General features: G+C 43.1%; 1 protein-coding gene across 4 annotated transcripts in view; it reads left to right on the top strand.

Annotated features, from left to right (window-relative positions):
- KIDINS220 (kinase D interacting substrate 220) overlaps positions 1-23138 on the top strand; it is a 160292-nt gene extending 137154 nt beyond the window's left edge. For 2 of the 4 annotated variants that reach the window (XM_073674186.1, XM_073674189.1), the window contains 8 exons: positions 452-675; positions 1887-2000; positions 3625-3681; positions 15384-15521; positions 15601-15699; positions 17027-17257; positions 18663-19890; positions 20023-23138. In XM_073674186.1, the coding sequence (XP_073530287.1) occupies positions 452-675; positions 1887-2000; positions 3625-3681; positions 15384-15521; positions 15601-15699; positions 17027-17257; positions 18663-19890; positions 20023-20060 (2129 nt within the window). In that variant the 3' untranslated portion in view covers positions 20061-23138. The remainder of the gene's footprint in view (positions 1-451; positions 676-1886; positions 2001-3624; positions 3682-15383; positions 15522-15600; positions 15700-17026; positions 17258-18662; positions 19891-20022) is intronic. The other 2 variants (XM_073674187.1, XM_073674188.1) reach the window with 2 other exon arrangements.
- The last annotated feature ends 596 nt before the right edge of the window (positions 23139-23734 follow it).

A 23734-nucleotide genomic window follows, 5' to 3' on the forward strand; every position in this document is an offset into this window, starting at 1 on the left:
GGACCCGGACCCCCATCAATCAGCTTGCAATTTAAAAGAGCACACACACAAAATATGGTAGCAAAGGTTTACCAGCAACAGGTAAAATCTAGCCGTGTACTGGACCCACGGGTGCAGGGTCTTTACAGTGATCAGAGATGGATCCGGTGATGACCTGTGCACCGATGTCCATCACATAACCAGGGCAGATTATTATCCAGTGATATTAAAAAATAACCGGTTTTGATTAAATGACAGCAAGCGGAGATCTTGAAAGCCATGATCCCTGACACAGTGTTACAGAAAGCGTATCGGAAAATTGTAGAACGATCACATTATGTGATTTATGTGCAAGTCTTCGGTTCCTCCTTGTACCAGGGCACATGGCGACTACACTCCTAGGTAATTAGTGAGAGGTAGGTCTTGGTGTCTTATCAGTGACTATTAACAATACTTTTCTTTTTGTTTTCAGACGTGAGAGCTGCCCGGGACCAGATGAATATTGGCGGCTTCCCTTACCCCACTTTACCATTGCAGGACGCTCCACCCAGGGTGGCCTCTGTGTTCAGCCAGCCGTCCTCTGTCTGCTCCTCTTCATCATTCAATGGCCCGTTCCCCGGAGGTGTGGTGTCTCCACAACCACCCAGCAGTTATTACAGTGGCTTGACGGGTCCTCAGCACCCATTCTATAACCGGGTAGGTGGTGAATTAAACCTGGGTAGATATATGTCTGAAACTAACAAGACGCAGTTGATGTGGGACATGTCATGTCGGATTGTCCATCCCATGAGGGTCTGGGATCCCATCAATATTTTGGATTTATGGTACCCATGTCTGCATGGCAATCATTCTCCACCATGTCTGGTCATTGGGACACACTTGTCAGCTCTCAGTCTGATTTTAGTAAATGCCTGTATTCCCCAGTAAATAACAATGCCTTAGCTATTGTTTTGCTTTTTAGATGTTACATTGTACCGTTCCTCTGTTGATTCTCCTACAAGTATATGAATAAATGTTAAAATTTGCCTTGTCTTTGTGAGCAGCTATGTACATAGTCTGACACTGACCGTAATGGTTTGACAGGTTGTGTTAAGACATCCAGTTCTCATTTTATACATAGATCTCCAGGAGGAATAACAGAGGGACACCACAGATCTAATAAAGTGCTATGAATAGGATTTTCTAGACTAATTCAAGTATTTAATAATACAGACTGGTACAGGGCCTGATATTTTTACTTTTTTGTTTTATCAGCATTTCTGTATTATGTATATCCCCCGCAGGCCTGTACCGGGCATAACAGGATGCTTATGTTTTCTGCTGCCTTTTTTAACTTTTCTATAATGTTTTATCATGTCATAGAGCTTGTTTTTCTCTGGTTATCTAGTTCTTATAATGTGCCTTGCTGGTTGTGGATACACTGCAGGAGAATCACATGGCTGTCCATACACGTAGCCAGGCTATCAGCCTCAGAGCTGGTGAGAATCGATCGCAGGAGCCTGTCCATCGGCCATGTCAGTAATTTGTCATCGCTGGAAGGGAGCCCTGAGAGCCGCCGTCTACCTAGTGGCATCCATGGCTCCTCTTTTGATTAGCCAGCCTGGCGTGATGTCATCATTGCGGTGTGATGTCATGGCAGGCCAGCTAATCAAAAGTGGAGCCACATATGCCATCAGGTAAGAGTCGATTCTGGACCACAGATCACTGGTCTGACCACTGCAAATCGATTTGCGCCATTTCTGATCACTTTATTAACCCTTTGCTCATACAATTTTTGTTATTTTCTTTGATTATTATATTATTTGTATCTTCACTTGTTGTCATTATTTGCTTTGTATCATGTTTTCATTTTTCATCCCTATATTTTTTTTTTATTCCCGCATGTTTTCTGTTCTTTTTTTTCATAGCCATTCTTTGCACCTCATGTGTATTTGCCAAAGTATTACTTTGGCAACCCCCAACATCCCATGTCACGTCCATCTTTAAAACACAGTTTATCCAGAGAGCAAACCACTGGCCTTGTAAGTATTCTGTAGGATCTTCATGTCACTAACTGGGAAAAGCGATGTTAATGTTTGCTCCTACTTAACACCATCCCCCCCCATTCCTGTCTGGGTTAGAGACGTAGGGCGTACACCGTGGTGACGGGTGGCTTTGGCACATCTGATTTAGGTATCCAGTTATATAAAAAATAATCGCTAATGCAACAGGTGGAGCCTGGCATGATAAATTCAGCTTTTAGTTTGGCTACTATATCTCATGTTTTTATTTTTTTGTTAAACGGGTTGTCTGGTTAACAAAAGTTTCTTTTTTTTAATTCTTATTAGGCAATTTTTAGTTCATAAAGAAATCCTCACTTCAGGTCCCTAAGCTATTAATTCAAACACTGCAAACCTATTTTCTAGTCCTGACGGACCCAACACATGCATGCCTTATGCAGGCCCTAAATTGATTGCATTTGACACCTTGTAATGCCTAGTTTTCCCTGTGGCTGCAATGCAGGGCAAATAAACACTTTGTTCCAGGCTCCTCCTCCGATTTTAGATGATCACTTGATCCTGTGATTAGCTCATCAAAGGATCTTTGTAGCAAAACCAGATTGTCCACACAGGCAACGCCCTTAGCGGGCAGTGTGGTTTGTATTCAGACTATGAAGGGTGAACTTGTGAAACCAGCCTTACCAGGGGCCTCCAGATCTTCCTTCCTTCCTTCATCTGGATTTGTCCTTTCATTGTCTTCAGCACAATATTGGGTGTTCATTGGGTGAAATTATTTTTTTGCGCAGCTAAAAAGTTCATCGTTCTCAGAGGTGCATCGTCCTGTGTAAACAGGAATGTTGAGAACCATGGCAGCCTGTAGTATACATCGCTCAGTGCGCATCATTTGCTTTGGTCTGTCTGTGTAGACAGGCAGTGAAAACGACCACTGATTGGTTAAAGTTGGCCGATCGGTGGTCATATCGTGTCGCCGGTCGGCCTGCGTAAACTGACCAAAACTGTAACTGCGCGCGGCCAGCTTTATAAAATAGGTAATATTTCCAAACCACCCATTTTTTGCATCCTGTTGGAAGATACTACTTGGGAGGTGATAGGTTAAATTTACCGTTAAAGTGGATTGGTCACCAAAATTCTACATTACAAACTACAGAGATCTTAGACCTGATGAGAGCGGCATATTTACTTTGAAAATCCATGTGAGAATGGCTGTATAATCCTGACTTTAAAATGACCATTTTAGGAGACCAGCTAAAGAGCGTGAGAGCGCAGCAGTGTTTTCAGCCTCTGCCCAGCCGGCCTGACTGACAGCTGCCGTTTGTACAGAGCAGTGTGAGATCTCAGCAGTGAGGAGGAGCGCTGAGGAGAATGAATGTAAACTTTTCAATAAGTATATACATCTGTTCTGATGTGGATTTTCAAAGTAAGGACACCAGCTTCAACAGATCCAAGAGTTGTATACAGTTTGCATGGTAAAATCTGGTGACAGATCTGATTTACAATAGGACACAAAAATTATTCTACACAAATGAAATCAGTTGTTGAACCGTGGTCGGATTCCCTAGCACTGTGCCTTGGTGTTTGTTATCAGTAGAGGATGTCTGTGATTGCGGGGGTCTTTTTCAGACTGTGCACTTGATGTGTTACTTAGGACATTATTGAAGAAGACTCAGCTGAGACGTTGTCTACTCCCACACAATCGCCTCTGGTAAAGCCTGCCGTAGTGTGGTGGTGTGCTGTGGCATCCCATTGCTGTAGGATCAGTCCTATTAACGCTTGCATTACTAACTGTGCATCATGGTTGTCCTATGTGCAATAGATTAGTACAGAAACTAATGGTGTGACTCACTAGTATTTCTCCACTTATCACCATGTCTGGATAAAACATTATACATTTAATGAAGTAATAGTAGTATACTACTGTACATGTATGTAATGTATTAATGTGAAATGTGAACTGTATCTTGATGATGGCGGGAATTGTTTTCAGTGCTTTCCATTTTATGTCCTCTTCTAACCTATATGATTTTCTTCCTCTTTCTGTCCTTGTAATCTATCGATTCACATTGGGGTGTAATGCAAATGATAGGTCCGAGTTTAAAGGGAATCTGTCAACAGGTTTTCGCTATGTAATCTGAGATCAGAATAATATAGAGCAAGAGAGCCTGATTCCAGTGATGTATCACTTACTAGATTGCGTGATTCACTTTTGATAAAATCCCTGTTTTATCTCTTCAGTGATCAGAATGCTGAGCGGTGTATAACCCTGCCCACACACCTGATTGGTAGCTTTGTGTGTACATTGTCAGCAAGCTGCCAATCAGTGGTGGAGGCGCGGTTACACAGATTAGCTGGACGGCCGTGCATATGAGACCCAGTCCTCTAGTGATAATCTCCTGCTTGTAAAACACTGATTGTATTGAAACAGTAACATACAGCCTTATATTATGTTACGTTCAGATTAAATATCAAAATCCTGCTGACAGATTCCCTTTAATAGTTGCTCGGATTACCTGGTACTATGGGTTTCATAGATTTGGGTCCAGCTGTCATCCACTATTTTTACTACTTTACGTGTCAGTTATTGATGTGTATGGCCACCAGGAAACAAGGATTGGAGAAACTAGCTTTGGACAGATGGGAGAAGTGTTCAGCCAATATGGACGCATTTGCTTTGTCCCCAAAGTACACTATAAAAAAATAAAAACTAGCAAACTGGAAGATGGGTCCATACAATTTGATCAAAATGTGTGCTGAGAACCATAAATTTCCAAATATATTCTATATAACAGTCGTGCGGTCCAATATTCATACATTTAATGTTCACCTATATCTTATGCTAATTTATTCATGGCTATAAGTGTCATTATGTATATCCAGCCTTAGAGGGACCCTTTAAGGCATTGATCTGTAAACCTGTTACTTTACAGCTGTTGCAAAACAACTGGATTCCCTGACAGCTGGAGCCAGTTTTGCAACACATGGAATTTTTTTTTTTTTTCCCCCATTTTGGAAAGCTGTGAGTTTTGATGAAAATAACATGGGCCCTTATATGTAGACAAGATGTTCAGGCCTGGAGTAACCTCATTGCTTTGGGAAGAACCTGTTGGCATTTCCATACAGAGTCTTTTTCTTGGGAGCAAATAACCTCCTATAAGCCAGTATGTTACGATCATGAAATCTGCTCAGTCTTACATTCCTGGTCGCCTAGAGCCCGTTCTCCGCATTGTAACAAGAACATAACAGTCTGCGTCTCCTGCCAGGATAACCCTCTTACCACAGTCATTTGTAGCTATACTGCTGCTGACTCTGTGCCGAGCGGCTTACAGCCCTCACCGGGCCCTTTCCATGGTCAGGATTATGGTTACGGCAAAAATAGTGCACAACACTTCTGTAAAGGAGCGCCTTCATCACGGATGGCATGACGCAGAAATGGTAGACAAAGTTTGGCAGCAGCTTACTGGTCTTCACTGGTATCGTCCTTCTGTAATGATATTATATATTATAGAGGATTTCCTGAAAGAGCATATATAGTACGGCCTTCCCGAAACAGACAGTCATCAAATCATTCTCACAATTGTCTCTAATATTGGCACATACTATAAGTGACCCTCATTTTAGAAGCCCTTGAAGTGAAAAGTGGTAATAGTCCTCAATGTGGGGATCTGCAGGGATCTTATCCAGGAGCTTCACCAGTGATCAAGTGCGCCCTTCACTTTGCTGAATATTCATGCACCGATTCGATGGGGCAGCCAAATCTTTTTTTTTCTTCTAAAACCCCTTTAAAGAAAATGTTCACCTTTAAACGTTTTCTGTCTTACCTGCTGATGAAATATTGAGACATGTGCTATAGGTCATTGATCGAAGACTGTGCAGTGAATGAGAGATTCCAATTACAGGTTTAAAGATCCAGAAGAAAAGGGGTTGTCTGGCCGATGTTATTACTTATCTATTTATAAAGAATGGTGTACAAATAAAAAGTGATGCTCGCCAACCCTATTCAAGTGTTTTCTGGTTCTCTTCCAGGAAATGATTGTTCAGCTAAACACAACCAATCTCAAATAGCAAGGGGCTAAGCACGACCAATCTCAGCTAGTGAGGGGCTAAACACAACCCATCACAGCTAGCAAGGGTCTAAGCACGACCAATCTCAACTAGCGAGGGGCTAAACACGACCAATCTCAGCTAGCGAGGGTCTAAACACGACCAATCGCAGCTAGCGAGGGATAAACACGACCAATATCAGCTAGCGAGGGGCTAAACACGACCAATCTCAGCTAGCGAGGGGCTAAACACGACCAATCTCAGCTAGCGAGGGGCTAAAAACGACAAATCGCAGCTAGCGAGGGGCTAAACACGACCAGTCTCAGCTAGCGAGGGGCTAAACACGACAAATCGCAGCTAGCGAGGGGCTAAACACGACCAATCTCAGCTAACGAGGGGCTAAACACGACCAATCTCAGCTAGCGAGGGATAAACACGACCAATCTCAGCTAGCGAGGGGCTAAACACGACTAATCTCAGCTAGCTAGGGGCTAAACACGACCAATCTCAGCTAGCGAGGGGCTAAACACGACCAATCTCAGCTAACGAGGGGCTAAACACGACCAATCTCAGCTAGCGAGGGATAAATACGACCAATCTCAGCTAGCGAGGGATAAACACGACCAATCTCAGCTAGCGAGGGACAAACACGACCGATCACAGCTAACGAGGGATAAACACGACCGATCGCAGCTAACGAGGGATAAACACGACCAATCGCAGCTAGCGAGGGATAAACACGACCAATCTCAGCTAGCGAGGGTCTAAACACAATCAATCTCAGCTAGCGAGGGGCTAAACACGACCAATCTCAGCTAGCGACGGCTAAACACGACCAATCTCAGCTAGCGAGGGTCTAAACACGATCAGTCTCAGCTAGCGAGGGATAAACACGACCAATCTCAGCTAGCGAGGGGCTAAACACGACCAATCTCAGCTAGCGAGTGTCTAAACACGATCAATCTCAGCTAGCGAGGGGCTAAAAACGACAAATCTCAGCTAGCGAGGGATAAACACAACCAATCTCAGCTAGCGAGGGGCTAAACACGATCAATCTCAGCTAGCGAGGGGCTAAAGACGACCAATCTCAGCTAGCGAGGGGCTAAACACGACCAATCTCAGCTAGTGAGGGGCTAAACACGACCAATCTCAGCTAGCGAGGGATAAACACGACCAATCTCAGCTAGCGAGGGATAAACACGACCATGAATCCACAACAACTGATTGGTCTGGCAATTTTTTTTTACAACATTTAGTCTAAATTCTAGCCTGGTCCACCATAAACCTGTAAGATTTTTCACATTTTATCTGTAAACCTCAGATTATGGATTTTAATCTTTAGGGATTAACCCTTCGTTTCTGTGTAGTACGTTCTTTATATTGTCCGTCCAGCGATGTAGAAATGAACGAGTCGTATAAGAACAGAGGGGAAGGTGTTACATTTCCTGACGACGTTCTCTTCGGTCTTTCATCTTCTTTTTCCTTCCTATACCGCTATAGTAAATTGGTGCAGAGTGGATTCCTTCCTCCATCCGGCAGAGCCCGACGCACGGACTGCATCACTCTGACTAATGTTCTTTTCACGGCCACAGTTTTCAGAAATTGCTTTTCAGATTTGTAAAGAATTTTATTCTTTCTTTTCTCTCCTTTCTCCTTCCGAGGCTGTTTAAAAAAAGAAAAAACCCTATAAAATAATGTAATAAATAAATACCGGGTGAAATGTCGCTTCTGCTTGTTCTCTTTTATACTTCAGGAAGTGGAGAGGGCCTGTTAAATAAAACATAGCTTGTGGGAAGAGATCTCCATCTGCATATTTAAAATGGATGGCACTCGACATAAAATAGTTATACAGCAAATTGTTCACCCCATGCTAATTTGCAATGGACAAATGTCAGCCTGCATACTAATATATGGAGCTCGCTGAATCAGCTGCTTAACCCTATATGCAGTTTATGGAATAGTGAATGAGTGATTGCGGCCGTCATGCTTTTCGAGCAGCAATCACATCTCTGCTCCTCCACCTTCTCCTTTAGGCCTCATTCACACATCCGATGTTCTCGTACAAGTGCTATCTGTGGTTTTCACCAATACCTGTGACAGACTATGGGGCCATTCATAACGTCAGTGATTTTTCGCAGTGCGCCAAAAATCTCGGAGACAAGTTCAAATTTTGATCCTAGCGTCAGATCACAATCGGTAATGCAAGTCTATGGGTCCGTAGACCCATATGGAGGCCAAGTCATCCCCTTAAAGTCTCTGACATGCTCCTTGGTTCATCTCTTCAATTTTTGCAGTGGGGCAGGGAGCATTATTCTGCTGAAAGACCCCCAACGCCATTAAGAAAAACTGTTATCATGAAGGGGGTACCATGGTCTGTACAATATTAAGGTGGGTGGAATGTTATGAATGCCGGGACCCCCAGTTTGCCAACTAAACATTGCCCTGAGCACAGAGAACATTCCATCCCTCCATTGGCTTTCTTTCCCTAAGGTATCCTAAAGCCACCCCCTCTCCAAAAAAGTGAGACATATGCACCAGAACATCCACATGTAGAAGACCATGTACTTTTTTAGACCAGGTCACCTTCCCCTATTGCTCAGTGGTCCTGTTCTGATGCCCACAGGCCCATTGTAGGTGCTTCTGATGATAGACAGGAGTTTTTGACAGCTCCATTCCCTGCCAGATGTGAAGCTGTGTGTGTCTTGCATTTACTTTTACAGCATTTTTTTCTACAGCAGCCCCCCTGTGTGATCAAACCAGGCTGCCTAGCGCTCATTCCCTACATTGTAACCATTGCATACCAGGCGAAACACGAAAAGGCCTAAAATTTTGGAGATGCTCTGACCTAGTCCTCCAGGCATCACAATTTGGCCATTGTCAAAGTCATTCAGATCCTTGCTTCCTTAAGATGTTACCCGTGGTAAGGTGTAAAGCCAAGATCCCAGGACGGCCATGTAGATTTTTCTTTTAGATGCCGTAAATCAGCACATATTAAGGGCTTCATCACGAGTTTTATGCCAGAGATTCCAAGTGACGCAACCCTAAAAAGACCTGGCGCTTCTAATTCTTTTTGTGATTTAGAGTCCCCACTCATGTTGAACATTTTAGACGCTACATTTGGCTTTATTTCCCCTTTCACTGAATTACATTTTCATGTTTAGCTGCAGTGGATTTCGCAGCTTCTGGTCAGGATCTTGCTTAAAGTGCCTCCATTATGCAAACTTGTGGTACCACTGTTTTCTCAGCATTTGTCCCCATCGGTCGGCTGATTTCCACAGAATGGTGTTGTACAATATCGAGAAGGAAATTGTAACACTGTTATTGTCTCACTTTGACTAGTTTATTCTCCCTGGATGTTCTTACCAAAAGAATGTATAAACCGCGATTAAGTCATCAACTCATGGGGTAAAGAGTTTACGGCCGGCAGTCACAAGTGGAGCAATGATGAGGCATGTCATGTGTCGTACAGCAGTTTTGCTTTCATATACTACATGACCTGAACATTATGCTATTACTTTCATTTTGGTCAGTTGTTGAAGTACATTCAGGAGAAAAACTAAGTACACCCTCTTTGAATTCTGTGTTTTTTACGTATCCAGACATAATAAAAAAAAATGTGGTCCTTACAAGGTCTTCACGTCAGATGAACAATGGCACATGGCAAATTCCACCTTGTCGTTAGTTAAGAAAAATCCTGTAGCAGTGTGAGAAAAATTAAGTGCACCCTCATGGGTTTCATAGGAATTAAGAGGGTAAGTAGCAGCCCGGTACTGATAATAAAACACCATTGATTAATTGTTCTTCAGCAAGTTCACCTCCTCTAGAAGAGTAGCTGGTCTGGAGCATTCAGGAATGTGTTCAAGGGGCCGTCCACTACTTGGACAATCCCTTCTTTGATGGTGTTCTCTCGTGTAAAATACAGAAATCTTCTGCTTTCCTCCCACATCGGTGCCATTCCAGCATTATTGACACAAGGTGTCCCAGCCAAGTATCCGAATGCTGCAGCTTGGCCAAGACTGGGTCATGCAGCAGGACAATGATCCCAAGCAAATCTCCATCAGAAAGGCTGAAAAACAAAATTTGTTGCAATGGCCCAGTCTAAGTCCAGACCTCAACCCAATTGAAAAGGTGTGATGGGACGTTAAGAGTTTGTTCACACATTGCGTTTCTGTCTCGAAAAAATGCAGCGTTTTACTGTCTCAGCAAAGTGGATGAGATTTCTGAAATTTCATGCTGCTCATTTTTTTTCCTTGCAATTTTGAAGCAGTGTTATATATGTAACATGTCACTTCTTTCAGCCACTCATTTAAATAAATGGGAAAAAAAGTGTTTTTCCTGCCAAGAGACACATTTTTGGTGCAGAAATATCTGCTGCAAATTCTTAGCTTTACCCTAAGAGAGCTGTGCACAAATGAATGCCCACAACCCCCAAATAACTAAAGCTACGTTGTAAAGAAGAGTGGCCAAAATTCCTCCAGAACGATGTAAGAGACTGATAAAGTCAGACAGAAAATGATTCCTTCAAGTTATTGCTGCTACAGGTGGTTCTACAAGCTATTAAATCATGGGGGTATACCTAAAGGGGTCATTATATGTGACTGCAGACTTGTGAATCCTCACATCGCACACATGCCACGCTGCCAGGATTCTCTGGTGCCGACGTCGGGTAGTCATGTGACCTCAAGTATACTATTTGCAAATTTCGGGTCAAATTCTGCTTGCATTGAGCGAGGCTGTGCACGTCTACTTGGCACGTGACCGCATGTATGAAAATCGCATACTTGCGGTGACACGCCTGCCTGTTCTCGGCGCTGGAGAATCCTGACAGCGCTCAGTGTGCGCACTGTGAGGATTCACAAGTCTGCAGTCATAGAGTGACTGCAGACTTGAACCTGAAGCCTGGAAAACCTCTATACATTTTTTTTACACTGGATCTGTATTTTGTCCTAGATTTCTTAAATAAATAATGATTCTGTGTAATGTGTCACGTTCTTGTTCATCTGAGGTTGTATTTACCGAATTTTAAGACCTTCTAATAAGCTTTTTATTTTTATGCCTTGATATCTAAACTAATATGTCAGAATTTTTCTGATGATTGTGTATCTATTATTATTATTGCTCTGAATGTCCATATGTAGTCAGGAATTTTGAAGAGATGACCACTTTTGAGCGCCAAGAATGATGTGGATGTGTAGTCTACTGTCTTGGGAAGCCTTCACCAGGATCAGGGGAGAACTATGGCTGGGAAACCTTCGTATACACGATACCTTTTTAATCCCAACTATTTTTTCAAAACCCAAACTTCTATGAAGTCTATGCTAGCTCTTTAATAAAAAAAAAAGATGGACAAGGAAATGAAGGCTTTGCGAGACCTCCTGACCTGGTCATGGGGAGAAGTCCTGCTTGCCAGTGCTTTGTCCTCTAAGGGTGGGAGACCCAAGGTCTCCATGGCACAGCGATGTAAAATGCATACACAGGTAGATGAAAATATAAATCTGGAGGGGGATATGGAATAATTGACAGAAGATTTTGTATCAGATCTACTGAATCTGTGATACAAGTGAGGAGAAGTTTTTTTTTAAGCAAAGTTAAAGCGGTTTTCCAGGACTTTGATATTGATGATTCATACTTGGGAAAGATTATCAATATCAAATATGTGGGGGTCCAATACCCAGTACTCCCACCAATCAGCTGATACCAACCCTGATGGCCACTGGCGCATGCTAAATGCTGCTGTACAGAGCTGTAACACCACAACTCCATGTAGTGGCTGTTTTCGAGTACTGCAGCTCATCTCCTATTGAATTTAATGGAAGATGAGCTGCAGTACCCAAGAACATCCACTACTCTGTGTAAGGCGCTGTGCTGTTTTGACTCTGTACACTGTTACTTCCCGCCACTACCAGATGATCAACGGCGGTGCCAAGTGGTGGACCCCACCGATCTGATATTGATGACTTATCCTAAGTATAGACCATCAATTTCAAAGTCATGGACAACCTCTTTAGAGATTCAGGGAATCTGGTAGGGGATCGTGAAAATCTAAGTACAGGTTGAATAAGGTGAAGACACTAAGGTCTCCTGGACCTTGATTGATGTTCAGTGCTCATAGCCTCTGTGGAGGGAGTGAGCAATGGAAAGAAGATAATCAAGGGAATATAGTAATATGAACTGTGGATCTTTGACTATATATATGTATATACATATATATATATTCACATTTTTACTCTAATTTATGCAATTGGTTCAATAAAAATCTTATTTAAAGAGTAGCCATCATTTTTTTTGGTATGCAAAAAAAATAAACTTTTTCTTTTTTAGAAAAAATCTGCTTTTTTTCCCCTCCAGGACTGATCATTCATTCTCCTAATTCTCAATCTGCTGGTAAAATCTGTATTCAGTGACTACAGACATATGAGATGACCGTTGGTGCTCATAAAGTTCTATGGAGAACTGCTTACTGTCGTTTCAGCAGAATGTCTGTCTGCTTCTAGCTCCTCCCTCCTCCTCCTCTCTCCATAGATGATAATAGTTGGTGCTTTTAAAATCCTATCTCAGTAATTGTAAAATTTGTCTTCACTGAATACAGATTTTACCTGTGAATTCACATTGTAAGATCAGTCCAGGAGGAGAAACGAGCACATTTCTGTGATGGGATGTATTACAAAGTTGCTTATTTTCACATGTACTATTGATTTATGGAACAAAAATTAAAAGACTATTACTCTTTAACTGTAGAATCCAGACAAAGGAACATCTTTTAAAATTATTCACGTGCAAAAACTGTTATATTTTCTGTGATCTGATCGAGAACATTAATAATTATTAATGTGAAAACCTCACAAATTGTTGTTTTAGAAAAAAACGGTCAGGAGGAAATCTTAGGTCGGCACGAACACACAACATACTTCTCCAATATAGGCAACAACTAGGAAAGACGACATTGCAGCCATCAACATAAAACAAGAGGGGTTTTGGCAATGGTCCCACGATGGCATCAGGGAAGAGCCCAGTATGGCGCTGCACGGGGATGTGGCACCGGCGTGGTCAGGCAGCGCAGATCTTTGTATTATGTATTTGGCTTTTGGTGGCAGTTTAGGTTTCTTTCTCCTCCAATAGAAACTAATCTGGAGGACGTATCGGCAGTTATGAAAAGCTAATAGTTTTTAGTAATTTGCTGAGTTACAGAAAGTTTACTTTTCTCGCTAGAAAATGACTAATTTTGTCACTGTGGACGGCACAGAAATTGTGCGGAACAATTGGGGTCGTGTGGAATCTGTAAATCCACAGCAAAATTTGTCGAAAGGGATTGTCTCGTAAAGAAAACCCCTGTCCAAGGAGTCCCTGCTGTATGGGGCAGAATGGAGAGCTACCTGGTACATCGTCTACGGTGCATCCTGCAATGGGTTGTCTCTCATTGGATACCTCTAAACATCTATAGGTGAAGTTCTGGGCTATCAAATATCCTTGAACATAAAAAGTCATGGTTAGGTGCCCGAGCATGGGGCTGCTCCTGTGCCAATTTACCCAATTTTCTTTTTCATAGTTACATATCCCACACAATCTTCTGTGCTATCATGCCGGGATCTACTCTTCATTTTCAGAGGTTTTTGGAAGGTGCTAGTCATTTTGTGCCTATGGACTTTTCCTCTCTAGATCTTGTACTGGATATAGGTTTCTGCCAAACTTCTGAGAATAGTAGTTGTATGAAATGTGCAACCGGAGCATAATGTTGCTGAAGGGGACGTGAGAATTTCGCAATGGCTTGGGGTTGGGTATTACAGAATTGTGTTCAGGGTTCACGAATTGCTTGAGACGCCTCTGATTTTACATCTTCTCACCTGTGACGGCCCTCCTTGTTTCAGTCTGGGTCACCTAATGAGTATTATGTGCGATCACTAGTCATAGCTACACTTCTATAATGAATCTCCGTATAAGGAATGGTGGTAGTCTGTATGTTCTATGGTTGTAGAAGGTAAGAACACCCAATCTCACTTATGTGGTCAACTTATGTTCTTCTTGACTACTCCATATATATGCACTCTAGGCCAGGTAAAGCCTGCTTGTATTTTCAATAGGGAAAGCGAGTAAACCACTAGCAATCATGGGAGCAAAGGATTGAGCATATTGAAATTCATTATGTCCCATCCTTCTTTCCCCTGATATGTGCCATTGGGAAGCAAGTCAGGTGGCCCCCATTCACATAAAATAGTCAGTAGGACTCATCTTTCATTTAATGTGTTTTAATCAACTTTTTTGCATTTCTTATGAATGCAAAAACTGCCCCATAAACAGAGTGTAAACTCAGGCTTAAGGATTTAAAAAACAAAAAAAGTCATCTTCCTTCCGAATATAACTACACTTGGTATTGAGGTGAATGGGGCTGCACTGCAGGACCACACACAATCTGTGGACCGGTGTGGCCCTCTTTTTAGAAAAAAGCAGTGTGTAATTATATACCAAAGACAAATTACTCTTGTAAAATGGGAAAGACTCACCTGAACAGCATCGGGATCATTCTTGAGTCTCCATACACATTAGACCAACGTTGGCCAAAACCACAGATATCGGTGGGTTCAGCCGACAGTCCAATATGTATGGAGGGGCAGCAACAGATGATGGCGGGGCGGATAAGGATCTGTCATGTCCGATTTTAGACTATTGGGGTTTTTCTGTACTCTGAGAGATGTCTGGAGGAGGCTCTAACATAGATAACACAGGAGCTCTCAGGAGAGAGTCGGGCGAGAGAGGTGCCTGCCGAATGATGGACTGAACCATTGTATGGCTGACAACCATCCAGGGTGTATGGGGGGCTTTATTCCTGCACAATGAGTCATTGGTCTAGTATAGAAACGTAAGCAGCCCCCCATCTGTGTAAGTCTGATTTCCCACAAAGAAACCACAGTTGGCCTCATTATTCCGGATTGGGAGCTTGGGATCCCATGAATCTGCCTGATTGTCACAGACTGTTTTGTACTTATCCAGTTTAGCAGGATGCAACTACCATAGTCTTGTCAAGTGCTGATGTAGTTTTGTGGGTGGATCAGACGTAAGCCCTGATGAGGGCCACCGAACGGGTGCAGGTAAGCCCCCTTACACTAACTAACATCTGCCCACATCAGTATACTGGCCATCTCTTCTTTCATTGCATCTGTTGTCAGGTATGTCTCTGGGTAACTCAGTTAAACCAGTGTCCACAATTGTAGAAGTGGGTCCTGGGTGGTTGTGGTTGACCACAATGTCTCTGCATTTAAGATTCTTTAAAAAGAGGCAACTGAAACTGGGTTGAGCTCATTCCAGGCAAAGATTCTTGCCGTGGATTTGTTCCATGGTGTCGGTGACATAACCCATCTTATCCTCGTGCAGGTTGCAGGCAGCAGCGTCGTTGGACCACACAGTTCTGTCCTTGGATCCATGAACGTAGAAGCGGTTTGTGAAAAACTGAAACAGATAGATGGCATCGAGGCGAGCATGTTGACTCAGTACACTGCGACCATCCGGAAGGTATGAAAAGTCTACAGAACTCGTACAGTCATGTGAAAAGAGAGGAAAAAACAAATCTGTATTTCTCATTTGCTCACAGGCAAACATCAATGGCCGTGTCCTGACTCAGTGCGGCATGGAAGAACTGAAGAAGGAGATGAACATGAACTTTGGCGACTGGCATCTATTCAAGAGCGCGGTAATGATGGTGATCACATTCATACTGTGCCATACATAGAAAGAGCTTCAAATGTAGCCCGATTAAGGTGAACTTGATCGGTCAAAATCCTCAAAGTTGTCCTGAGGCTGGTTTCACACATGCACGTTTTATGTGCAATGTACTAATAAGACTTATGGTCTACTGACATGAACTCATCAGCCTCCTGTATACCTATGAGGCTGCTCATTTCAGGTCAGGAGCTCCTCGGCCAGTCCATGCCGGGGCCGTGAAACATGAACCAAAAATACTGATATTCATGGAATTGTCCAAGAAGGCGATGATCATGTGGCATCATAAAGACTTCTGCTGCTGTTACCATCCCTCCTTATTATAGTGAGGGGTCAAATTGAGCGCCCTTTGGTCATCCTCTCTCTGCCGTCCGCACACACAGTCCTCAGCCGAACTAGAAACTGTTTGCATTCAGCACAATGAATTTAGTCTTTATGCGATGTGCAATCCTGAATGTTCATGGCCCAGATACGCTGGTAAGAGACACAGTTGTGTGACCATGTAATATAGACCTCTCCAGTATTCTCTCTCTCTAAAGGGCCGTGCCTTAGCCGGAGCTTATTAAAGGGTTAGAAGGCAAGTGCCACAGTGGGACATTGAGATGTCAAAGGGTTTATAGAGACATTAGTCTGATTTTTATTTTATTTCTACCATAATTGACACTTGTCCACTGGTTGTATCTGGACACTGGTTGTATCACCTCCATTCATTTGGAGAAAGGTTACAATACCGAAAGCCTTTGGATAATAGTGGTGCTGTTTCTGGAAAAAAAGCAGATTGCTTTTACTAACCTCATATATATATTGCCATACATGATAATTTTTCTGGTGTTGTAATGAGGACCTTTGATCTAATAAATTATAGAGCAGTCTCTAGTAATATGTCTACTAGGGAAGGATTTGGGGGGCGGTGGGGTCTCTGACCATCAGGATTATAGTAACGTTTAGTGCGGATACTCATGAGCATGTGACTGAAATAATTTAATCTACCCCTAAACAGATTTACTTGTGCGCTCGCTTTAAAGAGATTAAGTGTTTTTAACATTGCCGACGACTGCTCGAAATGATTCAGATTGAAGTGTTCTCCTGGACATGTCTCCCTGGAGCCTTTTGTGGAGATCTCTCCATGACGCACAGGTCACAGTTCTCCTCTGCTTCATGTTCCTCCCTTTCCTGTGGTTTAGTTTTGGGGTGTAAGCGTGGGAGGAGTTTGATTCACATAACGGTAAAGATTTCGATTGGAAGTGAGTTTTTTTGTGTAGAATAATGATATCTCTGCTGTCCTCCTCTTCTAAAAGGTTCAAGACATGAGAAGCTCTGAAACCCCTCAGATGCATCCTGAGGAAGCCCGAATGCCAGAGCCGGTCAGAAACGTGGGCCACGGTGATGTTGTCCGGCGCTCAGTGCCAAATCCAGACATGCCTCACACCGACCTCGCCAGCCAGAACTATGACTTTGGCTTCAGTTTTGAGGACCTTAACGCACTCGGTTTTGAAGAATCTTCACGCCATAACGCAGTGGCTTGGCAGGTATATTATGGGGTTAAGATGCTGAGGGGTATGTGATGTAAGTGGTGCAGAGATTGGAGACACTGACTACAGTAATCTGAGGATTTCATTGCCTAGCCTTCACCTATTAAATGGCAGCTGATATCTGAAGCTGTAATTTGGTACATGAATCACCTGATGACTTCACTTTTTAAAAGGGTTATTTCCATTACAAAAATGGCATATCAATGGGGTCCGAAAACCAGGACCCCACAGGCTAGACAGACATCTGTCTGAGATGGTTTAGTGAATCCTGCATTGAGCAGGGGGTTGGATACGAGGACCTTGGAGGTCCCGTCCAACTCTAACATTCTATGATCCCACGTTTAAGGGGCCTTTGGGATGGGTTCAAAATCTTCACCATATGCGTTTATCCCTTAAAGAGAATCTGTCAGCAGGGTTTCACGCCCCCTAATCAACCCCATGTATATGTCCATGTAGCTCTTTCAAAGACAAGTCCAGCAATACCTTTACATGCCCAGTCCGTTCCTCCATTACTGAGAAATCAGCGTTTCAATTGATATGTAAACAAATTACTCCGGTTTTCAATTGCTCGCCAAGCAGGAGGAGATGGCACTGGGTGGGGAATAGAGCTGGAGTGACAGAAGCTTCAGATCTACCATAGCTCTTCAGCTTCATTTGCATATCTATTGAAACGCTGATTTCTCAGTAATGGAGGAACGGGCTGGCCATGTAAAGGTATCGCTTGACTTGTCTTTGAAAGAGCTACAGGAACATATAAATAGTTTGAGAGGAATAGTCCTGCTGACAGATTCCCTTTAAGGGGCCCTCACACCTTAGAAAACCGACAGCTTGTCTGGCCAATGGCTATTTCACCGACTCCTTGATGCACATGAATGCTTAACCGATCATCCACATGTTCTCTATGGGGAGAGCGGAGTAAGCCGCTGCCAAACTTATATGGCAGCGACTTATCTGTCTGCACAGGAAAAGGTTCCAACAAATAAATTCAAAGAGCCGAATCCTTATCTTCAATTACATCATCTTTCAGGGGAGAGTCGTGGTGTCCCCGTACAGACTGGTCAGCTCTTCCTGCCTCAATCAGCGGGGTTGGGACGATCTTTAATGTGTATGGGGTCTTTGGTTGTCCTCTCCTTGCACAGTGGCACTCTCAGCTGACTATTGTGTAGGAAACTGGAACACTGATCCATTCAGATGGCTATGGCCCCACCGCATTGGTCAGGCAACATGCATTTTGGTGGGAAAAATTGACCTCACAAGTTCTGTTGTATATGGTTGGCATCATCTTGGCGCCATTGGCACTAGTCTTGTGAGATTTGATTATACACATTTGTGAGTCTCTTTGAATCCAGCCAATGAGATGGCGGTTTTCCATTAATGATTGTGTTACACATTTGTATTTCAGGGAAAACCACATAGGACCCCAAGTTTGACCAGTCTTAATTCCCAAGAGTCCAGCAATGAGATCTCGAGGCTGACTGATAAAGTGCAGGCAGAATACAGAGATGCCTACAGAGAGTACATTGCACAGATGGCTCAAATAGAAGGAGGGGTGGGATCCTCTACAATAAGTGGCAGATCCTCTCCATTGAGCTCCAGTGCCTACTACATTGGGCAGAGTACATCAATCAGCTCCTTGCATTCTTCCTCAGAGCAAGACAAAGCAAAAGACTTGGATCCGAAGCAAGAAGACGGAAGGAAGCCTTTCTTGCTGAAGAGAAATGACGTCGTGGATTATACATCCTCAACAGTGTCCACTACAGACGCTTCTCCCTTAGACCCAATCACTGAAGAAGATGAGAAGTCTGATCAGTCTGGTTCCAAACTGCTCCCGGGTAAGAAGAACTCAGAGAGATCAAGCCTCTTCCAAGCAGCAGATATAAAGCTTAAAGGGGGTGGGATGCGCTATCAAAAGCTCCCCAGCGATGAAGACGAGTCAGGGCCAGAGGAGTCCGATAACACTCCTCTTCTTAAAGATGGCAAAGACAAAAAGTCAGATCCATCTGCAGACAAGAAAGTCACCGAACATGCAGCAGAGTCTGTGAGAACAGTCATTAAGACCAAGGAATATCTCTCTGAATCTATCCTCAACAAGAAAGATTCTTCAGACTCTGGCGTCCGATCCAATGAAAGTTCACCAAATCATTCTCTCAACAACGAGGCCACAGATGACTCCCAACTGGAAAAAGCCAACCTCATAGAGCTGGAGGATGATCGCATGAGAAGTAAGCGGGGTATACCCAACAGTCTGAGCGGTCTTCAGGATCCCACCATAGCACGCATGTCAATCTGCTCCGAAGACAAGAAAAGCCCATCGGAGAGCAGTCTTATAGCGAGTAGTCCTGAGGAGAACTGGCCAACATGCCAGAAGGGCTTCAACCTCAACCGCACTCCTAGCACAGTGACCCTCAACAATAACACCGGGAACCAAAACTTTGATGAAACAGCAGAAGCAAAAGAAGAGTCTCCAATCATTGTGGTCCCGGGGTCCAGTCCAGTGCACAATGAAAACCTAAAGCGCATGACCCACAAGAGAGGGCAACGTTCTGGGTATAGCCGGCTGGCTAAAGACGCGTCAGAGCTGCACACGGTGACCTCCTCTGACAGTGCTGGCTTTGCAGAAGAGCGAGAGAGTATCCTTTAAACTCAATCTCCATCTGTTCAGCCCGTTCATGTGCTCATTCCATCCTTTCCAGCATCCTTTTCATCATTCGCCCCTAAAAGCCTCCAACAGATTGTGGTCCTTAACATTGCTTCCTTAAAATGACCTGGAAAATATTTAAGTGCAAAAACCAGCAAGTAACCTATTAAAGAGCACAGACTGCCATCCTCGTCGGCCGTAGCCCCAACCCTGCCATTTAGTCTTGTGAGAAGAGAACATCTGTTTTGTGATCTCGTTTTACTTAAAAGGACACTGTCATTGTGTTTTTTATTTATTTTACGTCTGTCTTCGGGAACCAGTCCAAATCCATCCGTCACATTGGGGGGGTAAAATCATTCACCATGTTTGTGCTTTGCCTTCATGAAATCGATTTACTCGTTATATTCTGTTGGTGGACTGGTGGGGACTTGGCCCCTCGTCGCTAAGAAATGAGGACTTGTCATCATATGAGTCACTGGAACTGGACATCGTGGTTAGGAATGTAGTCATTAGGTTTCCTGGAGCCTTGATGGAACCACAGAAGTGATAAAAACAGGGCACTGTCCCGTAGGGCATCATATCCATGTAATAACTGGGCAGTGGGGCCAATGTCATTTTATGCTAATTGGAGACTTGCAGCCTCGAGCCCCCGTTAGTGATGTGTGCTGCTAAACAGTGGCATGACAGCCCATATAAAGGTGTTTTAAGCAGCATGCACATTTAACCAATTGTAGCATTTTGCGTAGGAAACTTTATTTCACCAATGGTGTCCTTTTTAAGACTTCGAGAATTGTTTGTGCTCTATATTCTGTTTTATTGTCGCCGCACATCCACATACAAGAAACAAAAGCTCTGCTAAGTCTATGTGACCATATAATACTTAGTCGCTCCTTTTCTTGTCTTGGAATCTGTATTCTTGTAAAGTTTTCCACATCCAGGTACCTGAAATAAGGCCGATGGTCATACAGAATGCAGACCATGGCGGGTGAATGCTATGTCAGATCAGATTAATGGCTCCATACAACCAGCGAATTGTACTGAGTCGTTATACAGCACCAGTATATGGAGAATACCCCCATATCTCTTTAAAAATCGGAACAAAAACGCCTAGCGATATAGTAAGATAAACTACAGTAGTGAACAGGTAACCCAATGACTGTAAGCAGTACGCCAGTGTGACTATTAGTGGTTTCCACACCCCTAAAGGCCCACCTATACCCAAGAGAGCCAAAGAGTTTTAGTCAATAGGTGAAAACTGGAAGACAATAGCACAAAATAGGGTCTCACCCGGATAGATTATATGAGAACGATAGGTGCAGGGATGTGCTTACCTGGCAGGGCTGTGTGCCACAACACCAAAACTCAGTAGAACGGCTGCTGCAGATCCAGGATACATGCAATGAAAGGAAAAACCATGGATGATGGATCTCTGCGCTGTCGAAGACACCATATGATTAAAAAGATGTCGATCTGTTGAAAATTGCGACTGCATTAGTCAACGCGTTTCAAAGTTCACAGACTTCTTCATCAGGACAAAACCTGATGAAAAAGTCTGTGAACTTTGAAACGCGTTGACTAATAAAACTGCAATTTTCAACACGTAGATTCCTGGATCTCCTTTTTCTGGTGTCTTCGGGCAGTTAAAGATCCATCCCCCAGGGTTTTTCCTCTCGAAGAGCTTTAGCCGACAGTTTTGTCTTTCCCGTCTCCCCCATACTTGCCCGAGCTTTCATAGTTTTTTAAATGATGAGGGAGGGAGAAAGCCGCTGTCTTCTCCTCCGACAGAAACTTGCCCCAAGGGAACAAGGATCTTGCATTTAATTTCAGACTGCCCGATCCTTTACTTCTCCCGTCGGGAGGCCCCCATAGACATTACATGATTAACTCTAACATAAAAGACAGTTGTCTCCAGCCTGTCGCTCTCCGGCTGTAGCGGGACTACAACTCTCAGCATGCTGGGAGATAGCTGAACAGCCACAGGTAGAAGATCACTATCCTAGGGAATAAGATTTACTCCTTTCTCATCCCTACATTATGGAAACTAAATTTTAGTATTAACTGTTGGAAATGTTAAGAGTGACCCCTCAGACTTCAGAGGTACCAGGTTGTGAAGAATTTTACCAGGCCTCATTAATGCTCCGCTCCTTCATTCTACCATCCTCATTACTTATAAATGTGTCGTGGTCACTTTTTTTGGGGGGGTCTTTATTTCCCTTGTTTTTAAATATTTTCCAGAGTCAATTGTGTGAATATTTCCTGCTGTTCATCACATGTCGTCTGTAACAGTATAGAAATGAGTATTCGTGAGCGTGCACACCAGTGACGTGTTTGTGATGCCCTTGTACGATATAGTCTGTAATTGGACAGCAGATTCTAGATGTCGATGATACTCCCAGATCTTCTTCTGGGGCTCCGTTCTTCTATTCAGTGGTATAAACTATATGTGGTCTCCCTTGGATTTGATACACATTGACTGTAGTGTATCACATGGATGCCACCCCGTCTTACAGCTCAGCAGATCCACTGTCGCTTGCATCTTCTTCTGATCTTTGTTCGAAAGCTTCCTTAGGGATCGTGTCTTCTACCTAGATGGATCCCATTTTTAGGGAAAAGAAGATGTACAGGACACAGGATCTGCCAGGTAGCCTTGCTTAGTTGATGACCATCGATGGATACCTTTAGTTTGTAGAGTCTACCCAGATCTTCTCCAAGAAGCCACCTTCTGCCGTGATTCCTCGGGTGCATGCAGCAAAACATCTTTGATGTTGTCCCTTGTGTAGCTGTAATGTGTGATATCATTATATATTGGTCTCTATGGTGTTATATTGATGTACAATGCTCCTATGATGCGGTATGGATGATGTCTACCAGAAACGTAGACACTTAAGCCCACAGAGAAGAATTCGAAGAGTCCTAAGTCCTTTTTAGTAGACTTCCTAAATTCTATGAGCAGAAGTCCGGACCCGCTCTTATGCTTTTTTTTTTTACAATTTTAAAGAATATCTCTAACCAGATTTCGTAGTGCAAGCTGCATACAATGTTACGTAAGTTTTAGACCTGATGAAGCTGACATACTTATTTAAAAAAAAGAAATACCATGTTCCCTCTGTTATACCGCATCATATCTATGGGGTCGATGTGTCTCTGGAGCTTGCATGACAGTATTGTAAATCGCTTTCATAGCGATGTAAATGGTTTGAGGTTGTGAAAACCAGTAATAAAACATCAGACTTACACCAATTTCATCAGTCTCATGTCTTTATTGGAGATTTTAAAGGATATGGACACTTTCATAGGTCAATCGTTTTTTTGATTGAATATATTTTGGGCTACAAATATTTTTTGCTATTGGGTTTCATTAAAAATTGTGCACAGTTTGCCTTTTATAGCCTCTATCTTTTGCTGGCTGCAGAATGAGTCAACTAAGAATATGTCAGTGAGCTTGCTCTATAGTGCAAAATACTATGGCACTCAATTTAAAGATTTCTTGGTAAGTTAGTATATGGAAAGAAATAGAAAGCACCCGCCAATGTGTCAGTCTTTCCCAGACCTTGATCAAGGCCTATGGTCCTATGGTTCATAGCAGATACACTGGCTCACTGGTATGTTTGCTTTACTGAGGTTCTCTCAGGTGATCCCTCTTGATGTTGTTTGTGGTCATAAATCAACACAGAGTTACAAACTCCCACTCAGAATAACTTCCCTGATAAATTCTTAGTTAGATCGGTTTCGCGGTCATTTCGAGTATGGACTGGCCGTAAATCTCCGGACCCGAACTCAACAGTCTCAAATATACTTCTTGCGCTGTTGATTTCAGGTCAGGAGATCAATGGCCA

This window comes from Phyllobates terribilis, unplaced genomic scaffold (genome assembly GCF_046119375.1).
Source record: "Phyllobates terribilis strain yellow unplaced genomic scaffold, ASM4611937v1 Scaffold_3__8_contigs__length_932513732, whole genome shotgun sequence".
In the NCBI taxonomy this organism is placed as follows: domain Eukaryota; kingdom Metazoa; phylum Chordata; class Amphibia; order Anura; family Dendrobatidae; genus Phyllobates; species Phyllobates terribilis.